This window comes from Corythoichthys intestinalis, chromosome 7 (genome assembly GCF_030265065.1).
Source record: "Corythoichthys intestinalis isolate RoL2023-P3 chromosome 7, ASM3026506v1, whole genome shotgun sequence".
Taxonomy (NCBI): Eukaryota; Metazoa; Chordata; class Actinopteri; order Syngnathiformes; family Syngnathidae; genus Corythoichthys; species Corythoichthys intestinalis.
In genome coordinates this window covers 14761732-14787507 of record NC_080401.1, presented here as the reverse complement: position 1 = coordinate 14787507, position 25776 = coordinate 14761732, and the positions used below count along the sequence as shown (strand labels likewise).

General features: G+C 38.5%; 2 protein-coding genes across 4 annotated transcripts; one reads left to right on the top strand and one right to left on the bottom strand.

The window, feature by feature from the left end:
- Nucleotides 1–3456: 3456 nt before the first annotated feature.
- dmap1 (DNA methyltransferase 1 associated protein 1) lies at nt 3457–13259 on the bottom strand. Its single transcript, XM_057840171.1, has 10 exons — nt 12830–13259; nt 12574–12665; nt 11993–12188; nt 11737–11895; nt 11463–11630; nt 11078–11263; nt 10672–10743; nt 9831–9903; nt 7006–7346; nt 3457–4059 (listed from the first exon to the last, which is right to left on the bottom strand). Exons 1-10 carry the CDS (start codon nt 12923–12925, stop codon nt 4000–4002), a joined length of 1443 nt encoding a protein of 480 aa, XP_057696154.1. The 5' UTR covers nt 12926–13259; the 3' UTR covers nt 3457–3999.
- Nucleotides 13260–13971: 712 nt separating this feature from the next.
- On the top strand, nt 13972–22777 carry hnrnpm (heterogeneous nuclear ribonucleoprotein M). Of its 3 annotated transcripts, XM_057842227.1 has the most exons (16): nt 13972–14190; nt 14991–15172; nt 16615–16667; nt 17365–17372; nt 17470–17563; nt 17646–17876; nt 17957–18110; nt 18218–18267; nt 18354–18411; nt 20564–20668; nt 20737–20781; nt 20877–20945; nt 21021–21116; nt 21212–21801; nt 21887–21938; nt 22358–22777. In XM_057842227.1, the coding sequence occupies exons 1-16, from the start codon at nt 14120–14122 to the stop codon at nt 22519–22521; spliced, it is 2022 nt and encodes a 673-aa protein (XP_057698210.1). In that variant the 5' UTR covers nt 13972–14119; the 3' UTR covers nt 22522–22777. The 3 variants fall into 3 exon arrangements, with proteins under 3 accessions (XP_057698210.1, XP_057698208.1, XP_057698209.1); XM_057842225.1 differs by having other exon boundaries at nt 13974–14190; nt 16615–17372; nt 20871–20945; XM_057842226.1 differs by lacking the exons at nt 13972–14190; nt 14991–15172 and having other exon boundaries at nt 15184–17372; nt 20871–20945.
- The last annotated feature ends 2999 nt before the right edge of the window (nt 22778–25776 follow it).

Here is a 25776-nt window from a genome sequence, read left to right as displayed (position 1 = left end):
GCAGTGTAGTTAAATAAAAGGAAATATCACTTCTCCACTAGAGGGCGCTGATGCCCTTTGGAAAAATAATGCTTAATTTCTGTAGATTTTTTTCTCTCGGCGGAATTCAATCTGGGTTTTTTTCCCCTTTGACTTGATGTGGTTGTGTAATATGTTATAGTGCAGTATAATACCATTAATATCAGTTCATATAGATAACTGCTGAGAAAAAAACTATCGTTTAAAAAAAAAAAAAAATCAAACATCTTAAGCGGACTCTCATAATGTTACTTATTACTTGAGTATTCTTTTCACTAAATACCGTTTTTACTTGTACTTGAGTACATTTTTGGGATGACTATTTTTACTTCTACTTGAGTAATATTATTCTGACGTAAAACAACTCTTACTTGAGTAAAACTTTTGGTTACTTTACCCACCTCTGCTCCCAGCTTCCCCCCACTTTCCATATGCAGAATATGCACTTTAGGTTACATTGGCCTTGACATAAATTTGAGAATCAATGGTTTGTCTACAACCAGTCAGAGTTACACACTGCCTTTCAGTTCAAAGTCAGCTTGAGTAGAGGGGAAGTGCTATATCAAATGAACAAATCAATGATTAATACTCCATATATGTTACACTTGGTTGAATGGAAGACTATCGTGAAAACTGAGATTTAAGTAATCATTTTTTGGTATGTGGTGTTTTTAAATAATGACCAAAATTAGACACAATGTACGGTATTCCCATCTAGCAAAGTAAGGGAGCTTGAAGGACATCGGCTGACCTGAGGCCAACAGCAGCATAGAAATGGGGAATAGGAAGTCTAGATTTAGTTCACTCTGTCCTCCCTACACTACACTCTCCTATTTCTCCTTAGGGTTTTAATGGGAAGGAGGGGACAGTGAGGTTAATGCTTCGCTGTAAGCACTGCTTAGTACTAGTGATTGGGTTTACATCGTAGCAGGACTACCCCACAAGCAAAAAAATCCAGTGGAAATGACTTCTACCGTCCACCCTCTGGGCACTTGTGATTTTCAAGTCCTCTTCTTTCCCCTTTTGTAGCTCTGAGTCCAACAGAGGGCATAGGTGAATTTGATGTGATGATTAAAAGTTTTCTTCCCCAAGGTGACCTGAATAGCGGTGGAGGTGAAAGGCAAAGTCAGCGACATGAAGATGAGAGACGAGCATGGAGGTGACAATCTGTTTGGTGAAGTACTCGTGCAGACATTACACAAGACACGCTCCTACTGGGGCCTCCTCCTCCCCCCCTTTGCTGCAATCAATGATTGTATGTGACATGATAGGTATAAAGTGCCACACCTCGGAAAGGAAGCATTGACAATCTAATCATTGTCACATCAATGATTACCAGAAGGCATGATGCATTTGAAGAGACTTCTATCACATCTGCAATTACCTGCCTCTTCCTACATTAGGCCCCTCAGTATACAGCCTTTCTCTTAACTGTGTGTTCAATCACTTGCACCGGCGGCGGCCTATTGGTACAGCTGAGCGACCCTTTCCGCCCGACACTGACGTATGCCCACAATTAGCCCGGATACAGTTCAATTATTATAAACAGCCTGGCGCCTGCACACCTTTTAGGCTGTGATTAAAGCTTCATCTGGGCCTTGAAAAAGAGATCCCATCAGCAGCACATTGCACACACTCATGCTTCTCGTGCTGCCAAACCTACACTGAAAAGCCTGGATGTAGCTCCTCTTTATCATTCACACACGACTGGTGAAGCAATACTCCCAGCACACCGATTTTCAATTTAGACTATAGTATTTATTAATAATCTCTACCTTCTCAAAGCCCAACTTACACGATGCAACCACAGCAGCCACCCGATAACTTAAGATGGGTTTAGATATTGAGATAATCGGGTGCGCAGTTTTGATGAATGGATGAGCAATGATGAAGAGATATCAGAAAGAGAGGAGCATTAATCCAGCATTGGGCCAGAGCTATGGAGCCAGAAGGGGGAAATGGGGGGAGGGGTGTATGAGGGAAGGAGGGTCCAAAAGAAAGATAGCCTCTTGGTTGTGTTCTGTCAAGGGAGAAATTACACATTTACGGAGGTTTTTTCAAGCAACGACGGGCCCCATAGATCAAACCACTGGATTTATGAGCCAATTTTCAACATGAAATATAGACACAGGGAATCAATTTTACCCATGTTTACTTGCCTTCTCCTTTCTTTCTCTAAATCAAAAAGCATACACACAAGTTTGTAACCCCAACAGCACACTTTGATGATGGAAATCAACTACCTTACACTTTAAATGTGTTAAGAGTATCCTTTTCAAAGAGTTACTATATACAATCCAATTCAAGCAATTTTCAGCTTTTTCTATCACATTAAAGCAAAACGCAGTACAGGTGGAGTGTTCATAAATAAATCGTCATGGAACTAACACAGTTGTTACATAATAGTAGGAAAAGCTTATGTTTTGTTACCGCAGACTGAAATTTTGGAGAAAATACAAATTTAAAGTTTAAATTATTTTGGTAACACTTTATAATAACTATCCGTTTTCCTAGTTAATAGATCATTAGTAAAATGTTTACAAATGATTTATTGTTGATTTGTGAAGTATTTGTTAACAGTTTGTTGAGCATTTACAGGGTGTTTCAATATGGTTGACCCCATTCTAAATGCCCATGCTAGTTGATGGATCTTAATAAAACTATGTACACTTTATGTTGAAGGTCATAAGTTTTATTGGTTAAATATACAAAAAGTACAAATATTTGTTGGTTCTATGGCAGATTTTCATAAATGTGCAACATGAGCGCTGCCTGCAAAATGCCTTATCAAAATGCCTTTTCTTTTGAAGTGAACGGCATTTCTTAACCTGAAAAGATAGAAATGCCAAATGTTACACACAAAAAGTTGAAACGTTTCTACACAAACTGTGTTTTAGGTTAAGAACACCCCTGTAAATGCTTAAACTGTTAACAAATACTTCACAAAGTTTACTAATGATCTATTAACTCGTAAAACGGATCGTTATTATAAAGTGTTACCATTATTCAAAAATATAGGATTTTGAAAGTACTTAAGTGTTTCCAGACACACGTGGAAACCCTGTTTACAATTTTTGTGTAATTAAAGATTCCGAGTGATCCTCTTTTCTGGGCAACATGTTCACAATTTGCATAGAAATGATGTCAACATAGGTTAAACGACACCATTGACATGCAATTAGCAGAATTATCAGGAGGGAAACTAATTACGATCCCAGGACTGTGCCAACATACTGATCGGTGCTTAATTATTTCAGTAATGAAGTCTTTAGTTGTCACTTAATGTAAATGACACATAAAGTGGGGATGTAATGAGTCTACAGTCGCCCTGTCAAATGTGTATTCTAAAGTAATTTTCATTACATTGAAGTGCCTGATAATGGAAAGGTGCTTGAAATGTGAAACGTACATAGATTAAACATACATGGGCACATAAAGTGAAACAGCACAATGAGGTTTATTGAAACATTGAGTAAAGCATCATCAAGGTCATTGGAACACAAAATGAGATTTGTCCAAAATGATGGTAGCAGAGCTAGTTGAAACTACATCAGTATAAAAAAAAGCATCTCCACTCAACATTACAGCATTAATGGGCTACCGAAACATGGTCTTCCCAATCCAAATGCTCCTCTTTCATTCCAATTCATTTCAATTACCAAGTCATTCCCATTTTCTTCACCATGTCACGATTAGCTTAGCCTGGCAATTTACAGTTGATCTTTCTTCATCTAAAGCTCAACATTGGCAAAACGGGTAGGAAAGCAGTAATGGAATGAAATGTCACTCAGTCGTCGCCTTTGTCCCAATGATGGTGAGCAGCCCGAGCTTGGATGGGTCAGGTAGGTGCCATTAGTAGCTGGGAAGTTGCATTTTTGACTGCGTGAGGCATCCTGCTCTGCCTTGTCTCGCAGCCGTCATGTTTTCTTAAGGTGAGCCTTTGTTCCCGTGCCCATTTTGTAGAGTCCAGTTCAGTCCTCATCAAGGCTTCTTCACCTTCTTCACTGATGAAGAGCTAGATGCAGATTCTCGCCGTTTGCGCTGGAAAGTAATAAATGACACAATTTGTCAAAGGCAATTAGGTAACAACGCCACTTACGTAACTCTGTCCAAAGATTTAATTTATACTTTTAATCTGTTGATCAGCATTGTTGTTATTACGGCATTTAAAGAAAACATCGTCAGGCTTCTGATTGTTGCAGCTTGACAGTTGGCAAGCCTAAGAATTCATTTCTATGCGAGTGAAAAATGTTGAAGACAAGACTTTTTCTCCTAGAATTATTATTAAATGTACATGTATTATGTTTTGTTTAATTGATTGTATTGTACTTTTTACAATTCCTTGAGAGGATATTCAGCTCAAACTATTATGTATTGTCAAAAGTAATGACACTGAAACGATGTATCCAGATTCTGGAGATGATTTATGATTGCTTAAAGTATCGATACTCATATAGGCATGTGCCGGTATGAGATTTTGACGGTACGATAACCGTGAGCAAAAATACCGCGGTTTCACGGTATTGCAATTATAGCTCCCCAAAATTTTGAGATGTATGGGTTAAAAAAAAACAACTTTTTTCCATTGAACAGGATTTTTTTTTCCAGACCATAGTTACAAATTGGAACATGAATATATTGTTAAAATAAATAAATTATCAACAAAAAAATATTTGAAATAAAATTAAAATAAATATAACTTATAGAATATACTCACACTCACACCCTCATGTCAATATTGTTGTGGAAAGGTTTCATCTAAAAAAAAAAAAAAACAAACAAAAAAACACATTGGGAGTGAGACCTCACCTTGATCCAGCGAACGTGGATTTGTGCTTAGGGCAAGATCATCGTTCGCAATTAGCGATCTTTGATGCTATCAATTTTTCCCCTTTATTCAAGCGAATCAAGCTTGTTTTCTCACTCTGCGGCTGTAACACTCAACGAAGTTGCTCTCCCAGCTGAGCCTAGGCTAACATTCATCTTTGTAAGCTTTTACTTAGTTTGTATATTGAATTTGAAAGGAAAATGTGTGTTTTGTTTTTGGCGAACTTTTTCCATGGTGCTAATCTGTGGAAGCTACTCACATGGAAAAATCTAATTGTACAACATTTTAAATGTATTCATTTTGTATATTAAACTTACCACGATTCAAGAGCTCAATAAATTGAAGAACAGTACGCCTCATGTTTGGAGTAATTGTTTTTGGGTTAGCTGGCTGTGTAGCCGATAGCGTCACTCTCACACACAGCAACAAACGGGAGGGGGTAAGCGCTGCTGCGCCAAGCCGCTTCTGGCTGCATTTTTGACACAAGAAAAATAGCGAATACCGTCCTACGGTCTGACGGAAATTTTTTGTGGTTTTGAAACCGCGATGTTTTCACACCACGGTAAACCGTGAAACCGGTAACCGGCACATGCGTATACTCATATTGTCTTATTGGTGACTAATCGGTTTTATTCATTTATTTATGTTTTCGCACTACCATGGGTCACCAGAATTTATTGCCATGGGAGAAATTTGATTTTGCACTAGACTTGATACTAAATGGAGAATATTTTTGCATTTTCCTTGTTAATGAGATTTTTTTTTTTTTTTAAAAATCTTTTTGAGTATCGATATCAAGTTATACATTTTAGAATCATGACAACAGTGGTATATTGGTAGTTGCGCAACACAAAGAACAACATCAAACATAAGCATGCAGAAAGAAAAATACAGTGGTACCTCGACATACGATCGCTTCGACACACGATCTTTTCAACATCCGACGTAAAATCTGACTCGCCATTTATTTCTACATCCGACGACAGGCTCGAAATACGACAATTTATCACAGCGCCGCAGTTTCTTTGTTTAGCCGGAAGACTGACTCTCTTGTGAGAGAACTCGACACTGGTTACAAGAAGGTTAGTGCATGTGGGGGGGGGGGGGGGGGGGGGAGTTGACGCTTACTATTGAAATGAAGACATAAATGATAGCAAAATATGAGCATGGTGCGTGTGCATCCGTGAACTGGGTCAAAAATACGGCCGTAGAATGTCCACCTCGACGTTCTCCTCCGACCTCCGTTCACCAGTCTTTATAAGTTAAGGTGACAATTCTTACTGTCACCACCTCGCCAAAGAAATCGGCACCTTTGTCAGGTTTCTAACCATTTATTCCATCCACGTGTGCAACATAACACGCCTAGTATCCGCTGCAGTTGACGCCAGCATCATAACATTAAAAGACAAAGTAAAATAGAACCGCACTCTCTATCTCATTGTCACATCAACCCCGTGGTGCGTTCAGTTAGAACAAAAAACATCCGATACATTAGAACCTGATTCGATACATTATTACAGTTATTATTATAACTATTATTAAATTATTATTTCTATTTTATTCATAAATTATTTGCTTTGCTTTTTGTAATTGCTATTTGCAATAGTAACAATATTCATTAAGGATTTAGTGTAGGTTTTTGGGCTATGGAACAAATTAATGGAATTATAATGTATTCTATGGGAAAATCCTGCTCAACATACGACCATTTCGATTTACACACAAGGTCCTGGAACGAATTTACTTCGTATGTAGAGGTACCACTGTACACCTTTGAGCTGGGGACATGGGGATGGTGTGTTGTTCATGGGTAACTTGACAGTGGCAAAAAACAAACAAACAAACAAACAAAAAAAAGACTAGAATGCCGAGAACAACTTTTTTCTATATTTTTTGTTTACGGCTGTACTAAGATCAAACCTTCACAGATGTGCTACTCCTGGATACTAAAGCTATTGTAGGTGTTGCACTAAGCCAACTCGTTCTTTATTTAAAGTAATTCAGCCACACTTTTGATCGCGCATACCACTGCACTCAGGTTTTCATTGGTGTTTGCGGACTAGATGTCGAAAATAACAACATACCACAATGTTACACTTCTGTGCCAATTCAACATTCCATTAATCAATTCCTGTTTCATACATCCCAAGCAAACTCACCGAATTGGGTGTCAGTGGAGCTCCCACCACGTCAATGATCTGCTCCTTGGCTTCAATCTTAATGTCATCAGTGCCAGGCCACGCCTGGGCTTCTCCCACCGGAGTCGATGCAGTCATGCTGTTGGCGCCACTGGGTTCTACGACTTGCGATGCAGATGTCGCCATAATGCTGCATGCGCCTCCGTTGCCAGCCTTCAGCAGAGCTTCGTAGCGGTGGCGCAACATCTGTTGTTCGTACTCACAATTGCTGTGTGCCTGCTTCAGCTCGTAAAGAAGCACCAGATCGCTTCGCAGCTCGTTGAACATCTGCACAATTTCTTCTGTCGGCATTGGATTAAGATCTGTCGTATGAAAACAAATCCATTAATGAAAAAAAAATCATTTGAACCAAATATGGACAAAACCAAACTAAAAATACTGTATGTGGACTGACTCCAGACATGGCACGTCTATTCCAAGGCTAGGCAAGTGCTACACTGAATATTTTAAAATGAACAGATAGGCCAGGTCATTGAGGTAAAAAAAATAAAAATAATGATAATTAAAAATGTAAGTGGCGGAAAACACTCAGGTGTCTTGAAGTTGCACTCTGAGTTCCTCAATTTGGCCAACTTTCAAAATTGGCTGGTATGCATGCGTGATACATCATTGGAAACCTTAAAATCTCAATTTTCTGGTGGAAGAAAGTTTTTGAACAAAAGGGCTTTTTTTTAAAAAAAAGAAAACATTTATTTTAAACTGCGAAACCCTATCTGGAGGTGAGGGCATGAGAGAGCAGAATTAAAGACGCCATGACTTTAACGTGATATTATCGCGTACTTACCTTGTTTCTAGGGCTGTCCCAAACGACTAATTTTCTCCCGATTAGTCAGCCGACTATTTTTACGATTAGTCGACTAATCTAATAATTAATTAAAAAAAAATTTTTTTTTTACTAATTTAGCAATGAAATTTTTGTTGACTCTTATAAATTCACAAAAAACATATTGGAACACTCAAATCATTTATTAAAGTACAAATAAACACGTAAATAACAATAATAAATCACAAATAAACAATGGGTTCAAATGCTGATAGAATTAACTAGTGTAGCATCCCGATTGAAAAGATGGTCTCTTAAACTGATGGTTTACAACTTTTATTCCATCCTTGATGTAAACACACCGTAAGAGCTACGGTGCACACAAATAAAGCAACATAATTAGAAATTAACAGAAACTTTTCACCTTTTTCCTTTTAAACCTTATTTATATATCAATGAATTGCCTATATGAATTGCCTTTACCTTATTACCTTATCATTGACAATCTCTCCCTTGAGTGCAATCACTGTATATACTGTATATATTTATGACCTTTTAACCTTATATAATTTTCTATACCATAAAATAAACCATAACATGAAATAAACCTTTCAATTAGCATTAAGAACAATACTAATAGCACTTATAGGCCCATTGTCAATGAAACATTATTATTTAGTAAGGCGACAGCACCCTCTGGTGTACAAAAAATGAAAAAAAAAAAAAAATTACAAACTGCGTGATGGCGCTTAAGGTGTTTATTCACGGCCGACGTGCAGCCAAGCTTGGCACTGAAGAGACAGGACAGAAGAGTGTACTCTCCTTTGTTTCTTTGAAATAAGTCAATGTTTTGGACACTCTGGTGCGCTTTTTTTGGCTTTGTGGCGCTTTCCCCGCTTGCAAACAGAGCATCCGACATTCTAACTTCCCACGCATATATTTTTTTAACCCTTCATTAACCGCCGACGGGATGTTGTGCTCGTCGACGGATTTACGTCATCGATGACGTCGACTATGTCGACTAGTCGGGACAGCTCTACTTGTTTCGATCCAAAAACTCCATGTAGCATGTAACACTGAGTGTCAAGACACAGCCTTGAATGGCCACAGCTGGATTTTTGTGGGATTTTATGGGTGAAACATGGTAATATACAAGGGTGGTGATCCAGAAATCGCAGACCTCAAGGTCTTTTTTTATGGATCGATTATTTATCATCTAACATATCGGGGAAAATGCGACAATAACAAAAAAATACAATTAAGCGATAGTTATGAGGTAGATATCCGTGACTTTTTTTACAGACGCCATTTTTGTCATTGTGACGTAATTCGTTTAAAAGTTTAAAATATGCGAGTGAATAATTTTTTTAAGTCGTCTTTTTTTTTTTTTTTTAAACGAAATATTAGACATCGGATAATGATTCTAAGCTGAAAATTACATTTTTGAATAATAAATAAAATTAATTACCTTTGTTTTATGGCTGGATTGAAACAAAAGCGGTTACGCGACGTCTGTAAACCGGGGTTTCCAGGGTAAAACGAACAAATTAAAAATAGTTCGGGGGCTAAGTGCGCCATGAATCTGCTATGGCAGCATGTAGACATATTGTTCTATCAAACACAACAGTTGTTTTGGCTTAAAATACAGTAGTTTCTTTAAAAGAGGACTTCAAGAGCAGAAACTGCTTTTTCAGTCTTGTCTGTGTTTTCCGCCAAGTGTAAAAGGCTATTGTTTTTTAAATAATAAAACAAATTCCCCTTGTATTATATTTAATTATAACTAAATTAAATATTATTTACAAATGTTAGATGTGTATGTAAAGTTGTTTACTTCTATCTCAATGAATGCAACAAATAGAGTCCACATAATAATGTAAATGCTCAGTCAACATTAATCTACAAATCAGATACAAAAGGCTCGTTATCAGTATGCATCTACATATTTGGTCATACACTAATAGGCAAGCACTTAAGCTACATGAAGAATTTCTGTTGCAATGAGTTATACAATGGTTCCACTCACCCACTCCCTGATCCACAAGAATCTGCTCAATTGCCTTGATCTTCTTCTGGCCCACAGATCCTGGCAGTTTCATCTTAAATCATAAGACAAAACAAAGCATCAGAGAAACAAGCACACACACGCACAGATGTGATTTCCCATAGGCAAGGCATATGATGATAAACAAATCAGGCTTTTTAATTCGTATGAAATGCACTTCAGCGAGCCAGATCAAAATGTCTTCATTCACTGAACTCTGTCTGACTGATTAGCGGGGTTGGAACTCCACTCTGTAGTTGGGCTAATGCATTTCCCATCCTGAGCAGTGCCTCCTCATCAGTCATGAAGATGAATCAGGCACAACCATCGCTGGCTCTTACAAATACTATCATGTCAACAACAGCATTAATCATTAGAGTGCTAATGAGGGATAGTGAGCTGAAGTCAAACATTTTGGCTGTAGTCTAATGTAATTCCATATCTTACTTGAACTGGTTCCACAAAATAAAATACAAAAATCTGCCTTACGATAAAGTTCACTCATTACATTGTACACATAAAGACAAGCCAAAAAAAGGTAAATTGTGGAACTATTATGGTCATTTATTAAATAATTGGTGAAGGCAGCAATGCTCCAGACACACAGATGTACTTTAAATGTATACGAGTAAAAGCTTTTGTATAAATTCTAATTGTGATATATAAGACTCCAAAAAAAGACAGATCAAAACACATTTCCAACACTAAGTCAGACCAAAAATAATGATCTAGTTATAGATAAAGTTTGTGTTTGTTTAAATTTGGAATTTGGAAGGTGGGTGAAATACCACTAAAATGGTCTTGGAACAGCAGTTGTACTCACCCTCTGGCTGCGCAGTGTAACTCCAGAAGATTTAAAGTCTGGGAATTTGATGCCTGCTGTCTCTGGAACAGCCTGATGGGGACAAAAAATAAAATAAAAATACAACAAAAAATACAACGTTAGACATAGTTTTACCAGTTTTGACTGTCAAGTAAACAACCTTATCTGTCAGACAAAATAGGTTATAATCTTGGTCGCAAAACATATCCGTAAATTAAACTGATGGTTTTGTATCAGTATACTTTAATTCAGCTAATGATCATGCTCAGTTTTATTCAAACGTAGTCATAGACTATGTAGTAAAATATAAAAATATTATCCATACTCGTTCCTGATCTGTTATTCAATCAGGTATGTTTTTAAAACATGTGACCCCTTTAAAGAATTCCTGTGCTTGAGTGCTTACTGGTTTCTCCGTTTCTCTTTTTTGTGGAAGTTTCTTTTTGGAAACTCTCTTTTCGGCTCGTCTCAACTCCGTGGTGGTGTCGGCAGCTTTTATGAGTTTCTGCAAATCCTGAGCGTTCTTTTCCCGCTCCTTCTTCCTTGTCTCGATCTTTCTCAGCTCTTGGATCAGATACTCTTCTTCTGCCACCTGTAGGCAAAACAGCAGAAATACAAGTAATATTGGAAGCCTAGTTATCTGCATTACTGTTAATACTATATTTTCTTCTTTATTAGAAACCATTTTACCACTATATTTGATATTAGCATACTGCTCCTGGGAAATCTCAAATTCATTAATATCTTTGTTTATATAGCAATAACAACATAAAAAAAGCTAGTTTTCTCACTTGTTCAGGTGTACGATTGAAGAGTTTATCCAGCTGCTCTTTGCGTCGCTTTTCATGACCAGCGTCAAAGATGTAGATCTTGGGCTCTGTCCCTGAAGGTGCACGGACCTTGGTCAGCTTGCCACAAATGCTATAGTAGCGCTCTTTGAGGTCTTCTACGGACCGTTTCTAAAAGCATGATCACAGAAGACTTTTATTTCCAAACATATAATTAGCCCTTATCCTTCAACTTTAGTTCTGCAACCTTTAATAAAGAACAATGTGGGGTGATTACTCTGTACTGCTGGTGATCGTAGCGGTCGTGGACTACTACAAAGCGCAGGTCAAAGCGTTTACACAAATCAAACAGGTGGTCCGTCTCTGCTTTAGTCCAGCCGTCGTCATGGAGATGCAGCTGGTATTCCTGCTCGGAGTACACGGGTACTTGCACTGTCTAATCAGGGAACCAGGAGAAAGGGAATAATATACTTCTTAATTAGGGGAAACATCTATGTTTTCTGGCTCAGATGAGCAATGAGTTCCCTTCCCACCTTGTTGAAGCGGGCAAAAGGGTAGTCTTTGCCTTCCTCTGCCACCCGTCGCCAGTGGTGAAATATGGCACCATCCCTTCGAGCTGGATTGCTGAAGGACATCCACTTCCAGGGTCGAACCTTTTTACAGCCCAGCTTGGCTTTGACTGTCCTGTAGCCCTGGGTAGTGTCACTAGGAAGGAGCGGTGGTGCATCTCTGGGGGTTGACAGAAAGAACTCGATTTATATATATGTTTTAACATAGAAATCTGTAAAATGAAATGAGCAAGGAAGACATGCAGAGTTAAAGCCAAAATATGAAGATGACATAATGGATAGTCATTATTGAAAGCACACTGGAATAAAAGCACAGTCTTCAACCACGCCTCCAGGCACCGGCCTGTTTACAGGCCAAAGTACTGTTAAGGATTGAGGAGCAGCAGCAAGATAAAGCAAAAACAAATACAGTTGAATCAAACACATTGAACAATATATTTTTTTAAAATCTCAAATCAAGCCCAGTCTGTAGTGTTTGGATATTCAACAGCAGCAGCAACAAAAGCTTTTAGTTAAAAAAAAAAAAACAAAACAAAAAAACATACTTTTTATCAGAATACAGCAGCGCATAGACCTCTCTGTGCATTCCCTCCGGCCTCTTGAAGGTCAGCGTTTCATTTGTTTTCTTGGATTTTTTCTGGGATGGAAAAATAAGAAATACATTGCTTTTACGCACACATCGTATATTGGAAGCGCTTTATCGAAATGCATTTTTCCTCATAAAGTAGTTATCTGATTAAATAGCGCGGTACTATACATCAACTCAAGTGAATGGAAACATAAGTATTGGTTGTCTCTCACCTTGTCAGAATTGATGAGGTCCTTCTTACTGATCGGGGCATCATTATCTCCGCCAGTCAACTCCAAAATGTCCCTCACATCAGCGCCGGTAGCCATGTTTGAAATGCTGTAAAGTGACGCTTCGCAGAAGTTGTAAATACTAGGTTCTCGTGCACCAGCGCTTATCCATTGATTTCTACAGAACGAGTTGGTCACTGCACGCTAAGGCTAACACCGCCATTTCTGCTTATTTGTTAACATAACCGCGCAAAACAACGGAGCCAAACAGTTTTGGAGTTAAGTAATTTTTTAGATAGTTAAAACGGGGACTTATTGTAACAATTGCGATAATATGATTTAATATTCCTTACTATTGTTCTCGTTAGCCGACAATAAAGTAGCACTTCCGGCCCCACAGTTGACGTTGACGTCAGGTTTGTTGTCTGCATTACCTGTTGTCAATAGCGCCACCAGCTGGAGTGGAATATTTAGGCTAGATGTCTGAAGCGCTCAGTGAGCAAAGGGAGACGGGCGTCGTCTCTTGTCGGCCATGTTAAATTAAGACCGTTCGATAAATATAGTATAGTAAATTTACTTCAAATTTAATATTATTTCTAATATACATAAGTATTAAAAAATAGCATTCAGCCATGTTATTACAGTTACCGTTTATTCGTGGAGAAAATCAGTTCCCTAAGAACTTTACAATTTATAAGAAATAATAATTAAAAAAAAAAAAAAAAAAAAACACTTTAATATTCATTACAAGACTGTTGGTGAAAGCCGTTTTGCCATCTGTGTGCTTCGGTAACAGCAATAAAACTTAAACGGAAGTACGTATTTTTCATTTTTTTTTACTTTAAAATTAAGATTGAAATGGTAATACATGATACAAAAAGAAACCCTTGACTTGAATTTAATAATTTTGCTTAAAACAACAACAAACACTTAGGGTGTTTATTTGAAAAGTCAGACTCAATATTGTATGTACACTGGAATTGGTGCACTGGAACACACACACAGAAAAAACACACACACATAAACAACATATACACAATACTACCACATTTTTTTTTGTTTTTACTTTTCCAATGTAAATTGAAATTGTTTTATTTTTCAGGAGCAATACGGAAGTCAGTTAGGCTTCCGTTTTCAGTTTCAAAATTCTACATCCGCCCTTTTGGATTTTTTTCATCCGCCATTTTCAAGAGGTGGTACGCAATTAAGTAGTTTGAGCTCAACCGTCTCCCGAATTTCATATTTTACAGAAGTTCAACGCATTAAGTTCTACTTGGGTAATAGTCAAATAACATGTCCAACGAACAGAGTGAAAGTATTTCCGAAAAGGCTGAGGAGCAGCAGCAGACACCCCAGCAACAAGGGTAAAGCCATCCTCTGCATTTCTTTGTTAGCTCTAGCATACCGTTTTAACTGAAGAACACGATTGTGACGATTTAGGAACGTCGTGGAAACGTCATACTGATTCGAGGACTTGCTGAGTGAGCGTGGGGATTCACAATGTCTTTCTCTTGAAATTATATCATTCTATTTCCTGGCTATATGCTTAATCGGACGGTTTGCTAAAGACGTGCAGCCATTTTATGCTTGAGTTGTAATCAGCGACGCACAAGCAAGCTTATTTGTATTTCCTTTGAGAAAAGGTAATATCATTTTATAGCAAAGGGGTGTATTTTGACGCCGAAATTATTTTAACATCTTCAGTTATCAGAATTGAATGTGGCCATCCTTTTTGTGTCATAATTCACACCGGAGGCCCAAATAAGGCCCAAATGAGGTCGCTGTAATCATGATCTCGATCATATAAGCGTGTTAATACACTGTCGTAAAAAAGATTCTAAGACTTTCGTTTTAAGTAAGCACCACGTTTTCGTCATTAACTCGTTTTCTTAACTCATCAAATTAATATGTTAACTCGATAAAACTTGTAAAACTGGTTGTATCTTGGATTATTAGGTTTTGAGGAAAAAACGTACTGTACATTTCTCAGTGAGCGGAACTTCAAATTTTAATTTTTGGCTATAACGTGCAAGTGAAATTTCAAATACTATCTTAAATAAATAAATATTTACATTGTAGAGTGGATGGTGTCATGTTATGTAGTTGTGTCTACTCGCACAAGCTAAACTATTATAAGTACTATTTTTTGGTTGCTTTTTCACAGGGAAATGAACGGGAAAAGCAAGAACGAGGGCAGTTCTAGCAGGAAGGAGAGGCCCCAGAAAAGAGGTGGAGGTGGGCGCTTTGAACCTTATGGAAATGTCAACAAGAGATACCGAGTGTTTGTCAGCAACATCCCCTACGATGTGAAATGGCAAGCCCTGAAAGACCTAATGAAAGACAAAGGTAAGATTTCTGGAAAATAGGTTTCATTCAGTCCAAGAGATTGAAATGGAAAGTGGTAGTTTGGGCTTTTTGATTGGACTAGTAGTGCTTTTTAAAGGGCTTAGGGATTTTCAGTTGCACATCCTCTCTGGAGAACTTGTGTGGTTTGGAGAGCGTCCGAATTGTATTTTAGTGATCAGCTAACGATTTGCAGTAGGCGTGCACTGAAGCTGTCCTCTTGGAGATTGGCCAAAATGACCATTCTATTTTTTTTTTTTTTTCCTAAGCAAAAACCTCTAGTGGTTTTGAGACATGTGTTTTAATTCTTGATTTCACAGTACAAATCAGTAATGGCTAGTGGCATGTGCTAAATGAGATTAAGTTCATTTCAATGATTGGCATGACAAATAATCTGTCTTGCTCACTCTTGGCTCTTTTCAATAAAGTAAAATGTGAGTTTTTACGTCCCCGCCCCCAAAAAGTAATGAAATTTGAATAGCCTGAAGAGGGAACTTGGAATCCCCTCACTAATGATTTTGGAGTGAGTATTTGTCCACCCAGTATGTGTGGTTATTTATTTATTATTGTATCCTTTTCATTTTTCCAAGTGACCTAGCATCTTGAATCTTTATAGAAGCATGTTTTGAAATGCTTATAGAGGACTATTTTAGAAGGGCTAACTAGTATTTATCTGACTGTGGAGTTAAATTGTATGTTCTTCTTTTAGGTGTGCCCATGACAAGTAAAATGTTCTCTCAGCAGGTCTCCAAGTTGTGCCAAAAAGAGCGTGTTAGGATTGTTTGGGGTACAGGTCTACAAAATGAAACAACTTCTTACTTCATACTGTCCTTGTCTTTCGAGGTTTGGTCCATTTGTTGAACTGGGCCGATACCAGAAGTGAACGCAAGGCTGTGGTCGACGCTGAATCTAAATTGTTTACTTTATAAACAGTGCGCGAAGAAAAAAACTTTAGAGAATCTTCTGCTCGCTTATGTCATTACTTTAACTGAGGCTATGGTTCGATATTTATAGGTTTTCCCACTCGGCTGTTTGACAAAGGTATTCATGCATTGACCTAAGGTTTATGATGGTGTCTCAGTGCACACTGGTTAGCAATGAAATGAGCCGTGGTTTTGAACTGGGTTTGCAGACTTAAAACATTTGTCAATCATCAAGTCGTTGTTTTATTTCCAAATAGGAAGACTTATGGCAAAACCGGTATAGCCTTTGGTGCTTTGGGAGAATCTTCTAAAAAAAAGGACAGGGTATGAGTACATTTGGTTTAAAGAAAAAGTTTGCTTTTTGTAGACCTGTACCATATTGTGCTGCGACTGAGGTGCTGGAGGAAGGCTCGGGACTTCAAGTCTGAGCTCACCGGCCGCCTTTGTTGTTTCCACTCTAAACCCCAATTGTTCTCTCGGCTTCTCTCCCTTGGTGTGTGTCGTCTGGGATCTGATTTGTAGTGGGTGAGGTAACGTACGTGGAACAAATAATGGACGCAGAAGGCAAATCAAGGGTAAGTGCAAATATATACAAATACAACATTTTTGAACTATCCTTGACAAACTTGTGTTTGTCAGCTTTAGTTTCTCTTTTCATTGTTGGGCAATTGTCAGCTTCTGAAAACTGATGGAGCGGGTGAGATTGTGACATGTTGGAGGCATGTCTTTTGTGGTGTCGCCTGAGACCTTGTCGCGAGGTCTTTTTAGAGTTGATGCTTTTTAAGGACTTCAGCTTTTTCTTTAGCTGAGATAGTTATATGCTCTAACATTACATACTCGGTTGCTGGAATTTCTTCTAATGACCTTCAGAAGGTGTAGTCTGCAAGTGGTGGTCGGAGGTCTTAATGATGGTTGTCTAATCCAAAAATGTGTTTATAATGAAGAACATATCTTCTGGAATAGTAAACTCCAATATTTCAGTACTGAGGAATCCAATTTCACTGTGGATTTCCTCTTTTGGTGTTGGAGAGAAAAAAATTAAGTAGGTGCCTGCTTTGTTATTGATGATTATTATTTATTTTTATTTTTTTACATTTTGGAAAAGTTTTGACACTTGTTGTGGCCAAGGATTTAAGTGTGTTGTAATATATAATTTGATGTGCATGATCTCCATTTTGTGTTAAATATTTTGTGAAATGCAGTCAATTATGATTTTTCTCACTTGAATCTACTTTTTATTCTGGGTTGTTCCGTGGTCTTCAATCAACAAAGGGTTGGGCGTAAGTAACTATTTTTCTCTTTGACAATTATCTGCCTTTTTTTCCAACCATGTGCTTTCTTGGTGTTGTGATAACATTTTTTATTTGGTCTGTTTAGTGTGGTAGAGTTTAGGACTGAAGAACTGATGAAGAAAGCAGTGGAGAAGGTCAACAAGCACAACCTCAATGGCCGCCCCCTGAAAGTGAAAGAAGTAAGCCACAATAACAATGTACACCCCACCCCCCCAGCCTTCATCTTCCTTCTCTAAATTGGTCTCTCTTGATTTTTTTAAGGATCCTGATGGTGTGCTCGCGCAATGGAAAATGAGCAAGGGACAAGGAAGTGGAGGGCCTCATGGTGGCATGGGTGGGATGGATCGCATGAACATGGATAGAATGGGTCCTGGACCAAATGGACCTATGATCAATATCCCTCCCAGCTTGATGAACAATGCCAACATTCCCATGGAGATCATCCATGGTCTTCAAGCAGGGAGAATTGGCAACACAGTCTTTGTTGCGAATGTGAGATTAATTTTAATGGGGAAAACTAGACATGATAATTCAATTGATACAATTTCTAACTCTGTTTTATATACCTTCAGCTGGACTACAAAGTGGGCTGGAAGAAGCTGAAAGAGGTGTTCAGCATGGCTGGCTTAGTAGTGAGAGCTGACATCCTTGAAGACAAGGAGGGCAAGAGCAGAGGGATGGGAACCGTAACATTCGACATGCCCATTGAAGCTGTCCAAGCTGTCTGTATCCTTACAAAATGCCTGGCTGTCAATTAGTCATTGAGATATTTAATCAAAGTTGAAAAAATCTCATGCACCTCCCTTCTATTACTTCCCTTAATGATTTTACAGCAATGTTCAATCAGCAGCTGTTGTTCAATCGAATCATGCATGTAAAACTGGTATGCTGCAAAATACACATCTCCATTACAATCTATCTGCTCTTGTAAGTATATATTTTTATATGTTGTTTTTGTTTGGCTCTAAGGATGAGAAGTCTATGCCCAAAGATTTTGGACCACCTGACAGAGGTTCATCTCTTCCACGTGAGTCTAAAAAAATTAAATAACAAAAAAAGTTATTTGTTCAAATTAGTGCTGTCAAATTGATCACGTTAATGGGCAGTAATTAATCACGTTAAAATATTAGACACATTTAACGCATGCGCGGAATGACCCGCTCATACATTGTCTCAAACAGATTACAATGACGCCGTTTTTTGCACATTGAGAGCTAAGAGGCAGAGAAAGGCGAGTGGACACAGGCGGTCATTGGACCGCGCCGTTTATTGGCATAAGCTTCGGCAACTCCTTCACAACAAACATAAGTATCATTTAGTGAAGGCACAACAAAAATAATTTTCCTATCTCTCAAAAAAAGTTCACAAAAAGAAAAGCGCTCAATGCAAAGAGAACTGGCATTCCCAATCAAAATAGCTATGCAAAATACACATAAACTTACTCAGACTTTGGTCAAACTCTATTCAAACATATTGTTTAGCTCAACAAATGCACTGGATGGCAATATGTAGTCACAATATAAAAACTATCAGAGGTCACCGAGCGGTGACGTCAACAATGGCAAGCTACTAGTTCATTTTTTGATTGAAAATTTTACAAATTTTATTAAAACGAAAACATTGAGTTGTTTTAATATAAAATTACTATAACTTGTACTAACATTTATCTTTTAAGAATTACGAGTCTTAATGTTGACGCAGCAGAATAGTCACATCCCTGTGTCTGCACAGGGATGTGACTATTACGCTGCGTTAACATTAAAAAGAAAGGGCATGTAAGGTACTTTTACTTGTAGATTAAAATATAACATAATAAGAATGCATGCGAATAAATGCAGTTATATATGGCGCAATTTTCCTAACTCTAACACTATCCGTGGATCCCTTTAACAGAAAGAATGTTAATAATGTTAATGCCGTCTTGTGGATTTATTGTAATATATTCAGTATTTATGTACAGAATGTTGAATGTATATATCCGTCTTGTGTCTTATCATCCCAAAATTAATTTACAGAAAAATATGGCATATTTTAGAGATGGTTTGGGTTGCAATTAATTACGATTAATTTATTTTTAAACTGTGATTAACTAGATTAAAAATTTTAATCGTTTGACTGCCCTAGTTTAAATCTGTCATAACAATTAACATAATACTACTAATAACACTAAAACTACATAACTACTAATTGGTTTAAAAGTTAGTTGCCAACGAATTCGATATTCGATTTTTGCCTGCGGCTATGAGCAGTCCTGTTTGGGTCCTTGTTTGTACGTAATCCGAGGCGCGCCGTCGATTAGGGCTAGTCAGAGTTCACTGCTTGGGTTGCTGTTGCAATAACATTACGAAGTGTCGAGAATTAGATTCTTTTGTGTTGTTAGAGCCAGTGTGCCGCCGTCAGAGGTGAGTATATGAAGCCAATTGCTTTGTTTGTATTCTTTGTTGTTGAGACATTACTACTTAGCACGGAGCCCCAAGCTTGTTAGCGATTATGCTCGTCAGTGTTCTAAGGCTCCGTTTGTATTGTGTTTTGGAGAAATATTTGAGTTATTGTTCTTGGGAAGTAAAGTAGTCCATAGAGTGTTGTCTCATTTCTTTTCATAACAGAAACACACATAAACTCATTCATATAATAGCTTCATCTCCTTTCAACACTAACTCCCATTCCAACTAAATTGTCATACAACAGAGCGTGCTTTGAAATTGGATTTGGATTGCATTTATGGAAAACTTTGATAAAGAAAACTGATTCATTAAAGTCTGCCTCCTCCTTACTCGATTTTGTTGTTTAGTTTAAAGAAAGTAAATGGGTCATTTACACAATTTATATCAGCGCTTTGCCTACAAGAAAAAAAATGCCAATCAGCAGTACTTTTTTATATTTGAATGAACAGGACTTTGGTTTAGTATTTGTTTACTGAGAAATTATTTGTATGTTTTATACTCAGAACGTTTATAAAAAACTTTAACAAGTTTTATGTACTTAAAACAGTGCAGTTGTAGATTACAGTTAAGTCAGGAAGCTGTAAAATATTATTTTTGAAGGAAATAGACTAGTCATCCATTTTGTCTTCAGTGTTACTTACAACATACCTAAAACAACTTCATAAAAATAATCGTTAGTTGCAGCCTTAATAACATTGCTTTTTTTTCCCCCCCCTATTGGTTTTATCCCCACAGGTGGTTTAAGTGGTATTGGTTTGGGCTTGGGACCTGGTGGCCAGCCTATTGATGCTACCCAGCTTAATAGAGGCGGCGGTGGAATGGGCAACATGGGCATCGGAGGTTATTATCGCCATTTCTTTTATTTAAAAAGAATCCCTTTGGTCCCTAATTAGTGTCCCGTCTTATAGGAATGGATGGAATGGGCTTTGGCAACATGGGAAATCGTATGGGAGGTATTTACTATATTTAAATATATCTTTTGTGTGTGTTGTAGTTTGTATTAAAAAAAAAAAGTTACTCATTTACTGTATTTTTGGTTGAGATTTAGGAATGGACAACTTTGGAGGAATGAACAACATGGATCGTTTTGGCTCTTCTGGAATGGGCAGAATGAATGGTAAGGAGTTCTGCTCTATACAAAGAAATGTGTAAGGTTTGCTGAATGTCCAATGGTTGGATCTCATGCTTTCAGAGATGGACCGAGGTATTGGTGGTGGCTTTGACCGTGAGTTTGGTCGAAATGATATGGGCATGCCTCGCAATAGTTTTGGAGATTCCTTTGATCGAGGTTTGAAATTTTGTTTTAAGTGTCTACAATCTTCCACAGCTGTACTAGGAACAGTGACTGGACCGCTCAATTTTGTCTTTTCTCCTCTTATTCAGGGAATTCAATGGGTATGGACCGCATGAATTCTGGCATGGACCGTCTTGGAGCTAACATGGATCGTGTTGGAGGAATGGATCGAATGGGCATGGACAGGATGGACCGCATATCCGACCTGGACAGGATGGGCTCTGGCTTTGACCGACTGGGTACCGGGATGGACAGGCTGGGGCCTAGTATGGACAGGCTTGGAGGTGGCCTTGACCGGATGAGCTCTTCAATGGATCGCCTCGGCCCAACTGGGTTCGACCGCTTGGGTCCATCAAATCTGGATCGCATGGGTTCTGGTCTGGAATTTGGCTCCCCAATGGGTATGGATCGCGTGGGCAGCACTGGGCTCGACAGAATGTCCAGCAATTTTGACCGCATGGGCTCTGCTGGAGGTCTTGACCGCTTTCCATCTGGAGGCCTCGATCGTATGAGCTCTGGAATGGATCGGATGGGATCTGGCGGTGTTGGTGGTCAGTTTGACCGTTCTACAGACCTGGATCGCGGGTTCGGTGGCAATTCCTTTGGAGGCGCAGGGGTAGGAGGCCCTGGAGGTGGAGTAGGAAATCCCAGAAAGGGTTGCCAGATCTTTGTCCGCAATGTATGTTTATCTTCTGTTCAAGTTATCTGTACCACCAGGGCACTCTCATATGGTCTGATTAACCCTTTGTTACTTTTGATTATAGCTTCCATTTGACTTTGACTGGAAGATGCTCAAAGACACCTTCAATGCATGTGGTAAGCTTTATCACGTTTATTTGAGTGTAATATACTGTATTTAACATGACTGGAATTGTAATTTCTCATGTATAACCTCAGATCTCAGGTTAAGAAAATTTGTGACAGTTCATTATCAACTGCCATGGACAAGTATACACATGAATTATAGTCCATTTTTAACTGCCATGAACACGTACACACATTAATTAGAGACAAGCATTCAATACTAATGGTAATTATTGTTTTCATTATCTGTAAGCCATAATTACCTAAATTTCCCCCACAAAACAAATCTTCACATATGTCTTCCTAATGAGGTTTAATTTTGTAAAATGTCTAACAACAAACTTAATTTCAATTATATATTAATAAGAGATCCAACGATATTTTTAACCATTCTGTGTAAGTTGCATGTTTTTCTGTGCTTTTCTTTTCAGGCATGGTCCAGTATGCTGATATCAAGACTGATAATGGAAAGTCCAAGGGTTGTGGCGTGGTCCGCTTTGACAACCCGGAGACTGCTGATCGTGCATGTCGTACCATGAATGGCTATCGTCTCAACGGGAGAGAAATTGATGTTCGAATGGATAGGAATGCATAGACTGATTTGAGAGCAGTTAGTATTGAGTTGGAGATTTTCATTACACTATGGTCTAAATTTGCCATACAATTTCCTCAGTCACTTGGTTTAAAATTTGTCAAATTGTCATAGTGAAACTGTTTTAGGAAATAGTTTTTAGTTTGTAAACGTTACTTTTATAGCCGTCAGTTTATTTTCTGTTATGCTTCATCTGACTACTTTCTTCCACAAAATGTTTTGATAATAAACAATTTGACTGGTTTTCTTGTGCATTTCACACCCATGGGTCTCCAGCCTTTTTGAAATTGAGAGCTACGTCTTGATATTGGTTTATATGAAAAGCTGGGTATTTGATACAAACCTTTTTTTTTTTTTTTTTCATTTTATGCTTTTCATGTAATTTCTCACAGAAAATAGAAAGTTGGTAAATATTGAATTATATCAATTTCTGCTGCTTTCTACATTTTCTACAAATCTAAATGTTATCACTGGTGAGCAGAAGTCTGCAGGTTTCAAGGAATTTTTTACACTATCATTCACCTTACGGTGATTCGATGGGGGTAACTTGCTTAAGGATATATCGAAGTAGCCTCAAAGATATAACCCGCAATCTGTAGGCAGGAGACGACGCTCCCATTTGAGCCGTGCCTGTCCAGCAAGTAGACATTTTCCTTTACAGTATATACTGGTCCTTCTCAAAAAAATGGCATATTATGATCAAGTTCAGTATTTTCTGTAATGTACTGATAAACATTGGACTTTCATATATTTTAGATCCATTACACACAACTGAAGTAGTTCAAGCCTTTTATTGTTTTAATATTGATGATTTTGGCAACAAAAAAAAAAGTCAAGAAAAAACAAAAATCCCCTTCTCAAAAAATTAGCACATCATGAAAAGGTACTCTAAAGAAGCTACTAACCTAATCATCTGAATCAAAAAATTAACTCTAAACCCCTCGAAAGATTCCTGAGGCTTTTAAAAACTCCCAGCCTGGTTCATTACTCAAAACCGCAATCATGGGCAAGACTGCCGACCTGACTGTTGTCCAGAAGGCCATCATTGACACCCTCAAGCAAGAGGCTAAGACACAGAAATTTCTGAGCGAATGGGTTATTCCCAGAGTGCTGTATCAAGGCAGCTCAGTGGGAAGAAAAAAGTGTGGCAGGAAACTGCACAACCAGAAGAGGTGACCGCACGCTGAGAAAGATTGTGGAGAAGAGCCAATTCCAGACCTTGGGGGACCTGCAGAAACTGGACTGAGTCTGGAGTAGAAACACCGTGTGCTGGAAAACGGGCTACAGGTGCCGCATTCCCCAGGTAAAGCTACTTTTGAACCTGAAACGGCAACAGAAGCGCCTGACCTGGGCTACATACAGAGAAGTAGCACTGGACTGTTGCTCCGTGGTCCAAAGTACTTTTTTCAGATGAAAGCAAATTTTGCATGTCATTCGTAAATCAAGGTGCCAGAGTTTGGAGGAAGACTGGGGAGAAGGAAATGCCTGAAGTCCAGTGTCAAGTCCTCACAGTCAGTGATGGTCTGGAGTTCCATGTCAGCTGCTCGTGTTGGTCTACTGTTTATCAAGGGGAGGGTCAATGCAGCTAGCTATCAGGAGATTTTGGAGCACTTCATACTTCCATCTGCTGAAAAGCTTTATGGAGATGAATTCATTTTTCAGCACCTGCTCACAGTGCCAAAACCACTGGTAAATGGTTTACTGACCATAGCATTACTGTGCTCAATTGGCCTGCTAACTCCCCTGACCTGAACCCCATAGAGAATTTGTGGGATATTGTGAAGAGGAAGTTGAGAGACACCAGATCCAACACTGTGGATGAGCTTAAGGCCATAATCGAAGCATCCTGGGGCTCCATAACACCTCAGCAGTGCCACAGGCTGATTGCCTCCATACTACGCCGCATTGAAGCAGTCATTTCTGCAAAAGGATTCCCGACCAAGTAATGAGTGCATAGCTGATATAATTAATTGAATGTTGACTTTTTTTGTATTAAAAAACACTTTTTTGTATTGGTCGGATGAAATATGCAAATTTTTTAGATGCTTTTTCTTGACTTTTTTTTTTTTTTTTTTTTTTTTTTTTTTTGCTAAAATCATCATTATAAAACCAGTAAAAGGCTTGAAACTACTTCAGTTGTGTGTAATGTATCTAAAATATATATGAAAGGCTAATTTTTATCAGTACATTACAGCAAATAATGAACTTTATCACAATATGCTAATTTTTGGAGAAGGACTAGTATATGGGTGTATAGACCCCAATCACCAACGTCACACAATCACGTGATCGCTGTATTGTGCCGCCATACTGTCCGTATTGTCAATGATCGTAGTTTGTAAAAGTGGATTCACTTGCAAATTATGGACGCCCCGGTGCTTTCAGACGCTGTAAACTCATTGGATGAGTTGCATAAAAGCCGTTATTTGGAAAAGCTTCGGTCGATCCAGTCGTCAGATCCATATTTGATGCCCAAACCGATGTTTCCTCCCGTCCGGTGTTGTGCCGAAAAGTAGCCGCCCTGCGTGAAATGTCCCCCCTGGGCCCTGATGGGAGCGCCCACACGGAAACGACTTTCTTGTACCGAGAATATGTATTATTTTACTCTGCTTGAACTAATAAATGTCATACCTGTCTGATTGTCATTGGGATATGGTCGTGAAAACTTGTAGACTAATACATTTCTGTTCAAAGATGGTTATGTGGCCCAGTTCACGATTTGTTACTAAAATACATTACTAATATTTTGTGTAATTTAATTATTTAAAACTGATCTTACAGTCGTAAATCCATTACTGTAATGCGTCCATTAAAACATTTGATGTTTTCAAGTCAATAAAGCGTTATAAATAAGCGCTCCCGGCAGGGGGAACATTTCACGCGGGGCAGCTATTTTTCGGCACACACCGGCCCGTTGTCGATCAAATTTCATTTTACAATCGTGACAACGGTGACGCTCAGCTGACCAAATGTCGGTTTATATTCGGGCCGGTGCCGATTTTGGGTACCCGACTCTTCATCGTGACATAAACTGGAGTATGATTGGAAATTTAAATGTTGTGGTCTCAGGACGAGCTCTCACGCACGGGACGGGACCGGACGGGAGGAAACATCGGTTTGGGCATCAAATATGGATCTGGCGACTGGATCGACCGAAGCTTTTCCAAATAACGTCTTTTATGCAACTCATCCAATGAGTTTACAGCGTTTGAAAGCACCGGGGCTTCCATAATTTGCAAGTGAATCCACCTTTACAAA